The 15,142-nt window shown below is 49.7% G+C and overlaps 1 protein-coding gene across 4 annotated transcripts in view; it reads right to left on the reverse strand.

The window, feature by feature from the left end:
• Nucleotides 1-15,142, reverse strand: part of GNAS (GNAS complex locus) — a 226,954-nt gene that overhangs the window by 44,335 nt on the left and 167,477 nt on the right. The window contains exon 1 of one of the 4 annotated variants that reach the window (XM_040436123.1): nt 12,683-13,899. The exons of 2 other annotated variants lie outside the window; for them this stretch is intronic. In XM_040436123.1, the coding sequence (XP_040292057.1) occupies nt 12,683-12,821 (139 nt within the window). In that variant the 5' untranslated portion in view covers nt 12,822-13,899. Of the gene's footprint in view, nt 1-12,682; nt 13,900-15,142 lie in introns of those variants that run through there. One more of the 4 variants, XM_040436124.1, reaches the window with a different exon arrangement.

Consider the following 15,142-nt stretch of genomic DNA (forward strand, 5'->3'; position numbering starts at 1 on the left):
ACACCAGAACGCTGCAGGCAGAGTTCTGGTGTCCGCCTCCAAAACGGAAAGGAGACGGAACGGAGGCAAACTGATGCATTCTCAGCGGATCCTTTTCCATTCAGAATGCATTAGGGCAAAACTGATCCGTTTTAGACTGCTTGTGAGAGCCCCGAACGGAAAGCCAAAACGCCAGTGTGAAAGCAGCCTTACAGTGCCCGCAGGGTTTGTTGAACAGCAAATCCAAGTTCTTGGAGGACAAGTCTGTACTTTAAATACGGTCATTTCTGGTGTCCTAAAGGTACACTACCAAATACTGTGTCAGAATGGTGTTCTTCAGGGGCATGGGGCCAGTGGCAGGTTTTCCACCCCGGCTGCACTCCTCGCCGATCCCGTCACAAGCCTGGAGTCTGCGCCGTCTGCCAGAACCTCCATTCACACACAGCAGATTTGTTACAGAAATCTGTTCTATATATCTCAATGAAGTGTGCAGAAACCCACGCTACAGAAAGAATCCCATTCACATCTACAGAACACACTTGATCGCAGAAATTTCTGCAACAAATCTGCCATGTGTGAATACAGTCCAAAATCTGCCAAATTCTACAGAAAGATGAGCAAATGCTGTTTTTTCCTGTGTTTTCGGCCTTGGCATCTTTTTGCTGCGGTGTTCCGATTGTGGTCGTGATGTGGCTTTTGCCCACCCACTACCAGCAAATATCGCTTCACTGCAAGACTAATGGTGGGTTTACATTGCCTGATCGTTGGGCCGATTATTGGGAATGAACGTTCGCACGGACGCTCGTTTCTAAAAATTTACCCCATGTAAAGGTGCCACAGATCACCCCTGATCGGGCGGATATGATCTCTGGTGCGGACACCTCAATCATAATTTCAGGGCGGCTGTGTGAACAGTGATCTACCGCACTTCCCAGAAACAATTAACCTGTATGATGAGCGCCTGCAGCAGAAGTCGCTCCTCCCCATACAATGGAGGCGATCGCTGCCTGTAAATGCAGCTCTTCACCGCCACTGACGAGCAGGCAATTATCGGGAAGGAACGCTTCCTTACCGATAACTAGTAATGTATATGCACCTTACAGGAATTGTCTCATCAGACCATTATGGGACTAAGGGCTCACACACCCATTGGCACACAGATAACGGGTCTGTGTGTTCCACATTTATTTCCGGTATGTCCTGCCCTCTATAGAACAGTCCTATCCTTGACCGTAAAAAACAGACAAGATTAGGACAGGTTTTTTTGCAGACTGGTTTGCCGTCCACATCTTTTCCAGATCGGATGCGGACCAAAAATATATGTTTGTGTGCATGAGCCCTAAACCTTGACGACCAGCTGGCCAGGAAACAATACGGCAGGCCGGCGCTGTATTGTTTCCGTAGCTCCCATTGCCGTCCATGGGAGATACAGGAACAGCACCGCAAATTACGGTACCTCCAAGTTAATGAAAAGGCATAGCTCGCTGTTCTGTTTCTGTAACTCCCATGGACGGCAATGGGAGCTGCTGAAACAATATGGCGCCTGCCCACTGCGCAGTTTCCCGGCCAGCTGGTGGTCCAGGTTTAGTCTCACCTTCCCTTAGCAAGGGCGAGATGAGAACCTTTTCAAGCAATTTCTCAGGATTCTGGAAAAGCCGACAATCCCAGTGGGATCCGACAAGATGGTCACAAGGCCGGGGCTACACAACAACGCAAGAGTCGGCGACATTGCAACTAAAAAGACTGTCAGTGGCGCCACAATGTGACCCGAGAGTTGCCGAAAATTACTGCAGGGTGTAGATGAGATAGTAAAACTCATCTCCTTTAGGCAGTACTGTATTACGCTGTGCATGCACTTTTTGGGGCTATTGCCAAAAACACCAAACCCCTTTTGTAAATGGAGTGAAAAAAAAAAAACACAAGTCATCACTGAGCCGAAAAACACTGCAATAATGAGAAACTACAAAAAAATAAAAGTGCAGAGTTACTAATACTGTCTAAAGGAGTATTTAGACGGACCAAGAATCAGGCAGTAATTTCCGACAATCTGCCACTGAGCACCCTCGGTGCAGGCACATTGGTCCTCGTTCCTGGGCAGCAGATCGTGTGGTCTAAACCGCAATCTGCACGAGGATGAAGGATAGCATCCTCATACTGTGGAGGGGATCGCTGCATGTAAACACAGCTTTCTTCTTCACTGAACGAGCAGACCGACAATCAGCTGCACAGTCGACCTGTCTAAATCCACCTCAAGACAGTGTGCACTTGGATAAGATGCACCAAATTTAAGTTTTTACCACTTCACAGAATTTTGAGGCACAATTGTAATGCATATTTAAAGTACGTCTCCTTTCTGCTAAGAAATGCCCCCTAGCTTGTCAGACGGGGTGAAAAAATAAGTGTCCAAAAGACAAAAAATGTGGTGCCAGTTTTATGGAGTATTTTGATTATTCCCCCCCCCCCCTATTTTTCAAGTTTATTTCATATTTCCCTGTTGAGTTGAAGAAAATGTAACCCGGCGGCGCAGCTTTTTCCTGTGGGAATACGAGCGGTTTTCTGGATTTCAGCAAGTTTCGCTGCAGATTCTCCTCTGTGGATCCGCCACGTGGGGATGGACCCCTAAAGCGTTGCCCTACAACAAAGGGTCTATTTAAAAAATAATAAACTGCACCATCCACATGTATGGGACCGAATAAAAAAAACAGATGCAGTCCATGGTGTGGGGGCCTTCTGCCAGACCCTTCGCTTCTCCTGACGTGTTTTAGTAACTACCGGCATTTCACATGAAGTATCTATTCTTAAGCCAATGTTGTGCCCTTCCGCTATTATTCCTGCTAGAAGTTTATCAATAAAATGTACAACTGGATGTCACCAGTTGGGGGGGGGGGGGGGGATGTGCCCCGGCACAATCTCACACTGGCAGCACCGATGGGTGGGTCAGTGTCGGACTGCTCCCGGACACACCTGCAACAGGCAACACCCAGTAGTACCTTCATCCCTAAACTTATAGTGGGAAAAATAGAAGAATGACTCAATAGAATAGATGCTCCAGAATAGTAATTTCATGTGGAATGCAATTTACTAAAAACAGACATATCCAAGGTTTATGGCGGACAGCACTGAAGTGTTAGGTATACGGCAGGGCTGGACAAGTCACTGGAGACGCCCGGAGCCAGTTTAATTTAAAGAGGACCTTTCACCAGAATAAAGCAACTAAACTAAGTATACAGACATGTAGAGCGGCGCCCAGGGATCTCCCTGCACTTACTGTTATACCTGGGCGCCGCTCCGTTCTCCCGGTATAGCCTCCGGTATCTTCACATATTAGGCTCCACCCAGGGGAACCTGCCGGGGTCTCCTTCTCCCATGCTGTAGTGCTGGCCAATCGCAGCGCTCAGCTCATAGCCTGAGAGGAAAAAAAAAAACTCAGGCAATGAGCTGAGCGCTGTGATTGGCCAGCGCTACAGCCTGGGAGAAAGAGACCCCGGCAGGTTCCCCTGGGTGGAGCCTAACTATGAAGATACCGGGAGAACGGAGCGGCGCCCAGGTATAACAGTAAGTGCAGGGAGATCCCTGGGCGCCGCTCTACATGTCTGTATACTTCGTTTAGATGCTTTATTCTGGTGAAAGGTCCTCTTTAAAAACGTTTTATGCTATGTTCACACATGGCTGAAACACTGCAGATTTGCCTTAGCAGATTTAGGTTTGGCATTATACAGTACCAGCTAAGGGGGTGAGGATTATCAGAATTGTCACCTACACCCTGCGCACAAAAAAGTGCAGGGTAAATGGACCCGTGGTGCGGATCGTCAAGTTGCAATCTCTAATGAGGCCACTTCCATGGCAAAAAGCCCAATTTTGACATGATTTTTTGGCTGTGGAACCATAGCAAAGACTGCAGTCTGCGTTTCCACTGAATTCTCAGGCATTAGGACAAGAGGCGGATTTGAATGCAGAAAATCCACATGAAAGCGGCATCAAAAACCACACATCAAGCCAAACTATCACTTGTGGCTGTTTTTTGGGGTGCATTTTCTATTCACGAACCAAAGTGAAGTCTTGGGGACCACCACTAAGGTGCAGAATCAAACAATTGACATGCTGCAGATTTTAAAATCCTCATAGCAGGCGAATTTCCGCATGTTAATTTGGTAAATCTCATTCACTTTGCTGGGACTTCAGCACGAAAATCTGCTTGGAATAAACGCATGTAATCTGCATTGTGTGCAGGTGGCCTTGGGCTACTTTCACATATGCGATTTTCTTTCCGGTTTTGAGATCCGGCAGAGGACAACACTTCAGTTTCATCTAATTAACACCAACTGCATCCAGTCTGTTCGGATGCAGTTATATTAAATTGAGAGTGAACAAACTAAGGCACTAGCACTATTTGTAAGTCAACGGGCGCCGGATCTTTTTTTTTTTCTGTCCGAGAAAAAAACCCAGATCCCGCACCATTGACTTTACATTGCTTTTAGTGCCGGATCCAGCTAGTTCCATTCGGGTTTGTTGTATTCTGTGACCAAACACACAACTGCTGCAAACTGTGGTTTTGTGTCCGGTCACGGAATACATTCTGGTGCACTCCGTTCCGGTTTGGTCAGTTTTGTCCCCATTGACAATGAATTGTGACAAAAGCATTTTCCTCCAGTTGTGAGATCTGGCTCTCAAAACCAGAAAGAAAACTGCATATGTAAAAGTAGCCCAAGACCTGTTGTGCAACCATTCCGTGCATTGGGGACTGCAATTTTGCGTCCGTGCGGCGGCCGGGACGGATCAAGAGCCATTGAACTTCAATGGGCCCGTGATCCGTCCGCACCGCAAAACATAGAATATATATATTTTTTTTGCAGTGCAGAGGCACAGACAGAAACTTCGTGCCTCCATTCCCGCAACGCAGCTCCGGACTGCGGCCACGGCTGTGCGCATGAGGCCTCAGGGTGGCAATCATCTGACTGCAGCTTGCAGTAATCCTTGTGCTTGCTGCCCAAACAACCCCGGTTTGGCCTACGACCTCCTTAGACCCTCATTGGGAATCTTTATGCACTAGGGGTCTGCTGTCTGCAAGAGGATCCTAATGCCAGGGCAGCAGCCAAAGGCAAACCGTACGGTCCTGTCATTTTTTACTGTATACGACATTAATTCAGTGATTACATAAGGAAAAAGTTGGACTTTAGTCTTGATCATAGAAGTCTACATTTTTCCCCACCAACTCTTAGGGCACCTGATTAGAAGTGAGATTTTTCTGCGCGGATTTACATGAGCGTAATACAGTCCCAGCAAAACCTCAATCTGACCGTGTGAATGTTTTGTGCGATTCCACACCTTGGGGGGGGGGGGGGGGGGGGAGATTTATCAAAACTGCCGCTTTCTGCATTCGGCGCATCCTCCTAAAGTCCGTGCGCCTAAGCAGAAATCTATGACCGCTCCGAGCTGCCATAGGTTTCTGGCTTCATTTGCACCTGAAAACTGGCACAAATGAATATAAAATGTGTCGCTGTCTGGCCACACCCCCTTTATAGAAAAGTGGCGAGGACGCCGAAGAAGGGGAGATACGACAAGTCTCACCCTTTTCAGGCGTAAAGGAAATGAAATCTGCCCCCTTGTGTAGAGTTGTTTTCCGCATAGACTTCAATGGGGATGAAAACCTGCAATAAACCGTGCAGATCTATGCGCGGGTTTTATCACATACGGGATTTTCGGCATACAAACCCGCACTGCATGCAGGTGCCCTTAAATAAGAATGTGAACGAGGAGGAGGTGGTGGATCCAGCGAGTAAAATATTGTATATTCTTTATTGACAACAGTTCACATTAAGGCTACATTCACACGTCCGCAATGTGTTTTGCGGAGTCACGGATCTGCAAAACACGGAAAGCGGCAATGTGCGTTCCGCATTTTGCGGACCGCACATTGCCGACATAATAGAATATGCCTGTTCTTGTCCGCAATTGCAGACAAGAATAGGACATGTTCTATTTTTTTGCGGAAACGGAAGCACGGATGCGGAAGTGCGGATCCACAAATGTGGATGCGGACAGCACATTCCGTCCCCATAGAGAATGAATGGGTCCGCACCCTTTCCGCAAAATTGCGGAAAGGATGCGGACACATTTTGCGGACGTGTGAATGGAGCCTAAAAGTGCACATCATGATCTGGTCTGACACGTTTCAACCGTAAGTGGTCCAACTCAGACATTTTGGGGCTCATTTATCAAACTGGTGTAAAGTAGAACTGGCTTAGTTGCCCATAGCAGCCAGATTCCACCCCTCATTTTCCAAAGGAGCTGTCAAAAATAAAAGATGGCAACTGATTGGTTGCTATGGGCAACTAAGCCAGTTCTACTTTACACCAGTTTGATAAATGAGCCCCAAAATGTCTACACGTTAGACCGCTGTTGCGGTTGAAACACGTCAACCCAGGTCATTATGTGCTTCTCTTCATGTGAACAGTTGTCAATGAAGAAGCTATGATTTTACTCGCTGATCCACCTCCTCGTCTTCCACGTTTCTCCAGGGTGTGGACACGTCTTAGGATCCGAGCTTTGGGTCCACGCACTACTCTTGGGAGCTGGACATCCCTCATATGTGACCCTTATATAAAAAGCCTCAGACCACTGTGCATGTGTGAACAGGCCATAAACCGAAAACTCAGAGACCGTATCAAACCTCCAGACACACCGGCTCCCGAGATCTCTTCTCCTCAATGGTCCGAAACATATTAGTCTACTTTCACACTGGCGTTTTGGCTTTCCGTTTGCGAGATCCGTTCAGGGCTCTCACAAGCGGCCCAAAACGGATCAGTTTTGCCCTAATTGCCTCCGTTCCGTCTCCATTCCGCTCTGGAGGCGGACACCAAAACGCTACTTGCAGCGTTTTGGTGTCCGTCTGACAAAACTGAGCCAAACGGATCCGTCCTGGCACACAATGTAAGTCAATGGGGACAGTTCCATCTTCTCTAACACAATCTGGCACAATAGAAAACGGATTCGTCCTCCATTGACTTTTAATGGAGTTCATGACGGATCCGTCTTGGCTGTATAACACATAATACAACCGGATCCGTTCATGGCGGATGCATGCAGTTGTATTATTGTAAAGGATCCCTTTTTGCAGGGCCACGACAGATCCGTCCAAAACGAGAGTGTGAAAGTAGCCTTAGAAATGCTCAGGTTATGGAGGTTTTGGGGCTCTTTATGGGTGACAAGGCAGGACGATAATGGAAACGCACAGTAAGGCTAACCTTCTAGCTGAAGCACAGATGGCTAGGTTGCATGGGTGTTTAAGAAACTCCCTACGCTGCGGAAAACCTAGATCCACTGTGCCCTGTCCTATGCATTAAAGGGGCTATCTTGGAAAAGATAATGATGACCTATGCTCAGGACCGATCATTATTTTCACATGGATGGGGTCAGAGTACCTGCACCCCGCCAATCAGCTGATCCCAGGAGCCGTCGTGTTCACCGGAGCACAGCGCTGGCCCTCCTTTCCGTTAAGCTGCACCCCTTGACAAGCATTTCTGTAAAGCTGGATGCGCCAAATCACTCCAAAAATACACCAAATTGCACATTTCCCAAGCACTGATCAGCAAAAGTGAGCCAACGATGTATACTAATTTGTGTTCTGAAGTCTTCTATGTCCCATTATGTCAGAATTGGCAAGGCTAGGTTCACATCAGCGTTAGTGTACGGCTACAGGACACAGCCACGCTTCAGTTGAGGGCCGTACGGAGCACAGTGGGACTCCTAATTAAAGGATCATTATGGGATTTTAATTTTTTGTGATGACCTTGCTGGGACCCTCAGCGATCAGACGTTTGAGAAGGCACCGACCCTCGCAGTAGCCGTGGCCTTCTCCGTGCTCACCAAGCACAGCGCCGTACATTGTATAGTGGCTGTGCTTGGTATCGCTCTCAGCCCCATTCACTTCAATAGGGCTGAGCTGCTCCTAGGCCACGTGAAGGATGATCGTAAAGCTGCAAGAAGGCTGCGGTGCTACTGTGAGCACTGGTGCCTTCTCAGAGGAGATTGGCGCAGGTCGCGGGTGTCAGACCCCCAACCAATTACATATTGATGACCTATCCAAAACCAGAAGACCCTTTTAAACTAATGAGCTGATACGGTTTAGTCGGTCGGCAGTGTTAATGTGCAATACCGCGGGGCAATTAACAATGCACACCGACTAAACATTGCGGTCTCACAAGTTTAATTAGGGCCCGCTGCTGCCCATATGGCTGCACAGTTACACTGCAAGCGCAAAAACAACCACGATGTGTGGTCGTACCCTTAGGGTATTCTGCTGCAGCAGATGAGCAGACTGCTCGACTTCCATATCCAGACATTGACGGCCTCCTTGTCTGTTTTTGTGTATGAAATGGCCCGAATGTTGATGGCCTATCCTGAGGATATTGTGAATCTGGAAAATCCCTTTACACAGGACAGAGGATAGCAGAGGGTGGGTGGCCTGTTGCCCCATCCGAATAGCGTGGCAGGTCGAGCATGAATGATACTACCCCATTCATTCTCTGCGGCACTGCGGACGACTACAATGCTGGACCTGCTGCTTTATTCAGATGGGGGAGCAGGACCAGAGTTTTCGACATCAGCGAGGGTCCCAGTAGTCGGATCCCCAATGAGGAGATCGTTATCTCCTATCCGGTGGGGTCATAAAAGCTGTCCAATGATGGTCAGCTAGAAGACATCAGATGATAGATCTGTTAGGTTTTAAAGGTAATCAGGAGAGAGAAGGTCCAACGGGACGGATTCACCATGGCAAGACAGGAAAAACATCCAATTCCTCAGCAGCCCAACTTTGCGGCCACAACTGCACTTACAGGAAGATGTAGGGTTAAAGGGATTTTCTCTGGGGAAACCTTTAAATGATCTCTATACTTTCTCACAACTCTATAAATTAATAATACAGGTGAATATAAGAAACCACGTAACATATCTTATCAGAGAAGAACACCTTCTCCAGTTATCAGCTACCTCCACCCCCAAATTTTCTTAAGGCCACCTTCAACATCTGCAGCATCCTGTATCGGCAGGCAAGCAGAGGATCGTCCGGACACAAACTGCAGCATGCAGCGATTTCGGTCCGGCGGGTTCTCCGCTGGTCAGCCGGATGTTATTATACTTTAATGGGGCCGGCGGACATGCCGGATGCGGTTCATTCCAGAACAGCCTGCCTGAATGAAATATGCAGATGTGAAGGTAGCTTTAGCTAGCTTTCTCTCTGAAATTTGTGAGAAATAGGTCTTTGAGACCAAGACTGCTCACTGAATAATCAAGATTACATCATCCCATAGAAGTCTATGGAGAGGGGGAGGGGGAAGTGTGAGTTGCAGCGAGAGATGCAGAGAGACATACAAGACAGGCAGGAGCAGCTAATAGTAAATGTTTTGACTCACCAGAAGTGCTTTATTCACATCTATACTGCTCAGCACTTCTCTAAAAATGTCCCCTATGGTGCTCCTGAGTAAACAAGAGAGGGTTAGAAAGCAGAATCTCCCGTCTCCACGTGGAGTCTATGGACAGACCTGAACAGCTAGGCTAAACACACCAGACGCATCATACAAAGGAGAACCCTGCTCTTCATACAAGTCATATGGTCAGATATTGTGTCAACACACATGGCAGCTTTAAACTCTTAATACTGCCCCAATGTCCCTATTCCCGGCCCCTCTACAGGGCCCAAAATCTCTACTTCTGTCTTTGCATTCTATGTCAGTGATGTGCTGATGGGGGGGCTTGCTGACTGGCTCAGTCCAATAGCTATGGCAGCCCAATACTCCATTACAGCTGGTGCCAGGACTGCGAGAGAGGGGGTCCGGATTCAGGATATTGGGCTTTAGTGACAATTAAATACACTGGTAAAACGTAGTCAATTTCAATTGGCAGCAAAAATGTTACTAATGAAACTAACTTTATTAGACAGGTTTTATTTATTTTTTTAAACAAGAAGTGACCTAGTTACTCTAGTAGGCAAAGCAACTACTCCATAAGGCAAGAAAAAAAAAAAAAGAAAAGAGGCTCCAGCAGCACATGCCAAAACGGTTTTGCCTAGTTCCTCCTTAGATAGTTTGGGTGGTGATGCTGCTGCGAGGTGGCCCAAAAAAATATATAGCGTCAGCACACGGTGGCAGCCATACTGCCGTCCTACATGGCCCTACCCCTTCAGCACCAAGATATAAGTAAGTAGTTCTAGTCAGATAAGATGATGGCAGAGGGCTCGGATAGGACACTACTCTAGGGTCAGCACTGCTGCCCTGCAGTCTCTACCTGCACAGAGGCATATTGGTCAGAACTGCACCCGCCCCATTCAAGTAAATGGAAAAAACGGCAAAGTGGTTCCCGTGCTAAATCAGGGCTGCACCCCTTCATTCGGTGAGACCCCCACCCATTATACAGCATTGGCCATCACTCTGAGACAAGAGTACCCCCTTAAAGCAAACCTCAAACACAGATGCTTCTCCAAAGTCAACGCACCACTATGTGCTGCTATATGGTCACCCAAAATTAAAGGTGAAAACTACTTTCGATTTTAAAGTAGCCATTTTTTTTTGGAGGATGAGCAGTAAAAACTTTCATAGATCTAGGGCAGTGATAGGCAAACTGCGGCTCTCCACCTGTTGCAGAACTACAACTCCCAGCATGAAAAGACTGCCTACAGCTTTCAGCCTACAGCAGGGCATGGTGGGAGTTGTAGTTTTGCAACAGCTGGAGAGCTGCAGTTTGCCCATCACTGACCTAGGGGGGAAAAAAATTACATCTAAAAAAAGTGTCAGCAGCAAGTTTCTAAATGTGCTGGAGACCTGGTCCTTGGGCGCTTTCCAGAACCGTTCAAAACTCAAGAAACCCAGTAGTACAGGATCAGCAGCAGGCGGCACTTCAGCTGTTCAGAAACTACAACTCCCAGCATGCAAACTTTCGAGGCCGATCTTGGAACTCCCAAAGAGAAGTGAATGAAGCATGCTGGTGGTTGTAGTTTAGCAACAGCGGAAGTACAAGTCAGTAGTAGAAGGGATGAAACAAACGACAAGACCAGCATCCCATAGACACTGCGGGGGGGCCTGCTCATAAGGGTGACCCAATGTACACAGAGCAGACCAAGAAATGCTTGCTGCTGTATTTTTTCCAGCCAAAATCCCAGAACACTACCGCACTTGCCAGATCCAGCATTAATTTCCATTGAAATGTATTAAGGCCGGATCCGGTACCAAGCGTTCCGGAAATGGCTATTCCGGATTATACCGGATAGATGGATCCGGTATTTAAATGCATAAGTCTAAAGCAGGGATGCTCAACCTGCGGCTCTCTAGCTGTTGCAGAACTACAACTCCCAGCATGAACGGACAACCTACAGCTATCAGCCTACAGCAGAGCATGATGGGATTTGTAGTTTGACAACAGCTGGAGGGCCGCAGGTTGAGCATCCCTGGTCTAACGGATCGGGGGGGGGATATCAGTTTGCATAAGGATTGCCGGATTCTAACGCAAGTGTGACAGTACCCTTAGCCAGGTATACTTGTGGGTAAGTAGTGGAGCAAATCACTGCAGGCGGAAGCAACATTCGGCCTAGCAATGTACTGAGTAGTCAGCGTGACCCGACAACTCCGGGACAATGACATGCAGAAGGGACTGTTCATACCGTATGGAAGCGAAACCAACACCAAATGCAGATCTACAGTAGATGAAAATTGGTGAAGGTGCCCACAGCAATCAGGTCACTTCTTGTAGCCGCCAAGAGCTACTATGCGACTGGTTGCTAGGGGCGACCGCTCCTCTTTTGGTGTCAGACACACAGATCACCTACCCCTCATCTAACAATAAAGTAAAGCATTACGGCAACTCAGGGTCTAGACCAGTTTGCTAGAAATGTCCGATCACTGAGAACCCCACAGAATAAAGCCGCCATATACACTCAATCAGGGGCCTGCCACCTCCTCTGATCCCCCATACACAGGGGCATAAGTTGCTGCCAGACACCTGTACCTCATCTACCCGAGAACAGAAGGATTGCACATGTTGAAGTCCAACATGCCCAATCCTTCTCACCTGGGGAGGCCTCTATATACATTAGACGGTGGGCTGATCCCATAGCAAACGCCAGGTTCGGCCAGCCTTACAGGGGTCTATGGGAGGAATGGAAACCGCTTCCCCCCAATATCACCACCAGGAGCAAGTGATGGGCACCCCCGGCTCCCCGCTCCAGTACATATAGATAGATCTCAGACTTAGGCCTCATGGCCAAATAATTTTTTTTTTTGTGGATTGGACACGACCCATTGACTTCAATGGGGCTGCAAAAAAACCATGGACAGCACACCGTGTGCTATCCGCATGTCCGCCACACGAAAAAAAAAAAAAAAAGTCTTAGTCTTCTTAGTCTTGTCCGTTTGGCGGACAATAGGCATTTTGAAAACGGAGCCCTGCGGAAACTGCGGGACACACACGACCGTTACCTGTACTTGGCGGACCGGTCGTGTGCAACTCCATAGTAACAAACCAAATAGGGGAGGGGGGCTCAAGAACACGGCGCCACAGACAAGTTAGCGGAGCCGTTTATGGGGGTGCTCCGACCCTGGAGGTGGGGGAGAGAAGGATGGGCCAGGTGGGATTTCCACATGCCTGATCCTTCCTTCCCAGTCACAGGGAAGAGCAGCAGCCCCTGTGGCCCCCGGGGCCCCACCCTGCCTCTCACCCAGCAGCAGCAGCCTGTGCGTGGCCCGGTACACCTGCTTGTCCTTCTGCAGCTGCTTGTCGATCTTCTTGTTGGCCTCCCGCTGCGCCTTCTCCTCGTTGCGCTGGTCCTCCGTCTTGCTGTTCCCCAGGCAGCCCATCCTCCTCAGTCACTGACCGCGGGCCAGCCTACGCGCTCAGGAAAACCCGCTCCGGACGGAGGAGGCGAAACAAACAAGTAGGCCGCGGCCTCCCCTTCCTCACTCTGCGAGAGCGGCAGACGGTAAAATATAAAAAAAAGAAGGTTTCTTCCCCTCCCCCCGATAAAACACGGCGACAATCCCGAGCAGCAGCAGGAGCGGCCTCTGTCTCCCCCCCCGCCCCGGAGACTATAAAGCAGGCCGCTAATCAGCCCGGTAATTGTCACTCATCAATGACAGCTGTGCGGGGGTCACACGCCCCCAAATTAACCATTTGCAGCGGCGGGCCCCCTAATAGAGGCAGGAGGTGGGGTGTCAGGCTGCCTCCCCCACTCTCCAGCTTCTTCCTGTCTTAAAATGGTGGCCCGGTATCTCCTCCTCTCGGTGTCTGCCCGCACGGTGGGGAGCCCTGGCAAAAGGGGGGGCAGCACCCCGATATTGATCAGAGGAACAGGGAAGGGGGGAGGGGGCAGCCCGCAATGTCACCGGTAGGGGGCGCGGCCAGGTAACTAGAGCGTGGGGGTGGCCTGCTGGCGCTGAATGAGTTAATTCTCCTGAACAGGGACCCCCAGACCGAGGAGCCCCGGTAATACGTCTCCGGGCCCAGTGACCATGAGAGAGGAGGAAGAGGGTCAGGAGCGGGGGTTGTCCGGGTCACAGGGTGCACACAGCACCCCCCTCCTGAGATGAGGTCCTGTAGAATAATCCAAAGGGGGGGGGGGCGTTAGATGGTATAATCCTGATTGTTGGGGTGTCTCCGGGAATGATTTCCGATCTGGTGCAGGACCCCCCTTCTTCTTGCTGTGGATGGCCTTGTCCTCCGCCCCCCCGGCTGGTGTCCCTGGGGGCGGGGGGGATGTTGGGGTGCCCCGGTCCCTGGGTGGTGAAGGCAGGAAGGAGGGGTACCGCCGCCGCGGCTGCTGCTGCTGCTCCTTGCAGTATTTTGCTTATTTCTCACGGCTTGGAAATGAGGGCTGAGACACGGGGTGGGGCAAAGCTCACACTGCACTCTGGGAAACTGCTGCGATTCACATGATGAGGAGACGTCAGGGCCCGAGCTCCGGCAGGCGCCCTCTTCAAACCGAGCCCTGCGCTCCTACGTGTAGGGCCCGCCCCCATAGGGTCACCCCCTCCCCCCCACCTGCGCCCCTGCAGCCTGGGCTAGATTAGTGTGACTCCCATCATCTCCTGGTGACAGCAGGGCCACAGATGTCCTTACCAGGCGTGCCTAATACCAGTGGAGACATGAAGTGACCATGGCTGAGGGTGGCGTGACTGCTGCCCAGTGGTCAGTGCCCATGGAGATTGCTGTCAGTTGCTATGGAAACACTTCCTTGAACTAGAAGACTGAGGGACATTTATCAAAATTGGTGCTAAGAAGGACCAGCACATAGCAACCAATCAGATTCCAACTTTCATTTTTGAAAGCTCCTTTGGAACATGAATAGAAGAAGATTGGTTGCTAGTTTTGTTTAGCATCAGTTTTGATAAATGTCCCCTGTAGGGTTGTCCGACAGAATGTTCCCAGCGACCAGTCTGTCTCCGCTGGTTGGGATGGAGAACCCATGGCAAGACAAAGCTGTGTGCACAGGCCCTATGCTGCTGGCACCTTCACAAGGCTCTGTATGGTGGCACAGATACATAGACACTGGGTGCACCACTGCTGCTAGCACCTTCACAAGGCTCTGTATGGTGGCACAGATACATAGGCACTGGGTGCACCACTGCTGCTAGCACCTTCACAAGGCTCTGTATGGTGGCACAGATACATAGGCACTGGGTGCACCACTGCTGCTGGCACCTTCACAAGGCTCTGTATGGTGGCACAGATACATAGGCACTGTGTGCACCACTGCTGCTGGCACCTTCACAAGGCTCTGTATGGTGGCACAGATACATAGGCACTGTTTGCACCACTGCTGCTGGCACCTTCACAAGGCTCTGTATGGTGGCACAGATACATAGGCACTGGGTGCACCACTGCTGCTAGCACCTTCACAAGGCTCTGTATGGTGGCACAGATACATAGGCACTGGGTGCACCACTGCTGCTGGCACCTTCACAAGGCTCTGTATGGTGGCACAGATACATAGGCACTGTGTGCACCACTGCTGCTGGCACCTTCACAAGGCTCTGTATGGTGGCACAGATACATAGGCACTGGGTGCACCAATGCTGCTGGCACCTTCACAAGGCTCTGTATGGTGGCACAGATACATAGGCACTGTTTGCACCACTGCTGCTGGCACCTTCACAAGGCTCTCTATTCTGCCCTAGGGGCA

The sequence above is a fragment of the Bufo bufo genome, chromosome 6 (genome assembly GCF_905171765.1).
Source record: "Bufo bufo chromosome 6, aBufBuf1.1, whole genome shotgun sequence".
Lineage (NCBI taxonomy): Eukaryota > Metazoa > Chordata > Amphibia > Anura > Bufonidae > Bufo > Bufo bufo.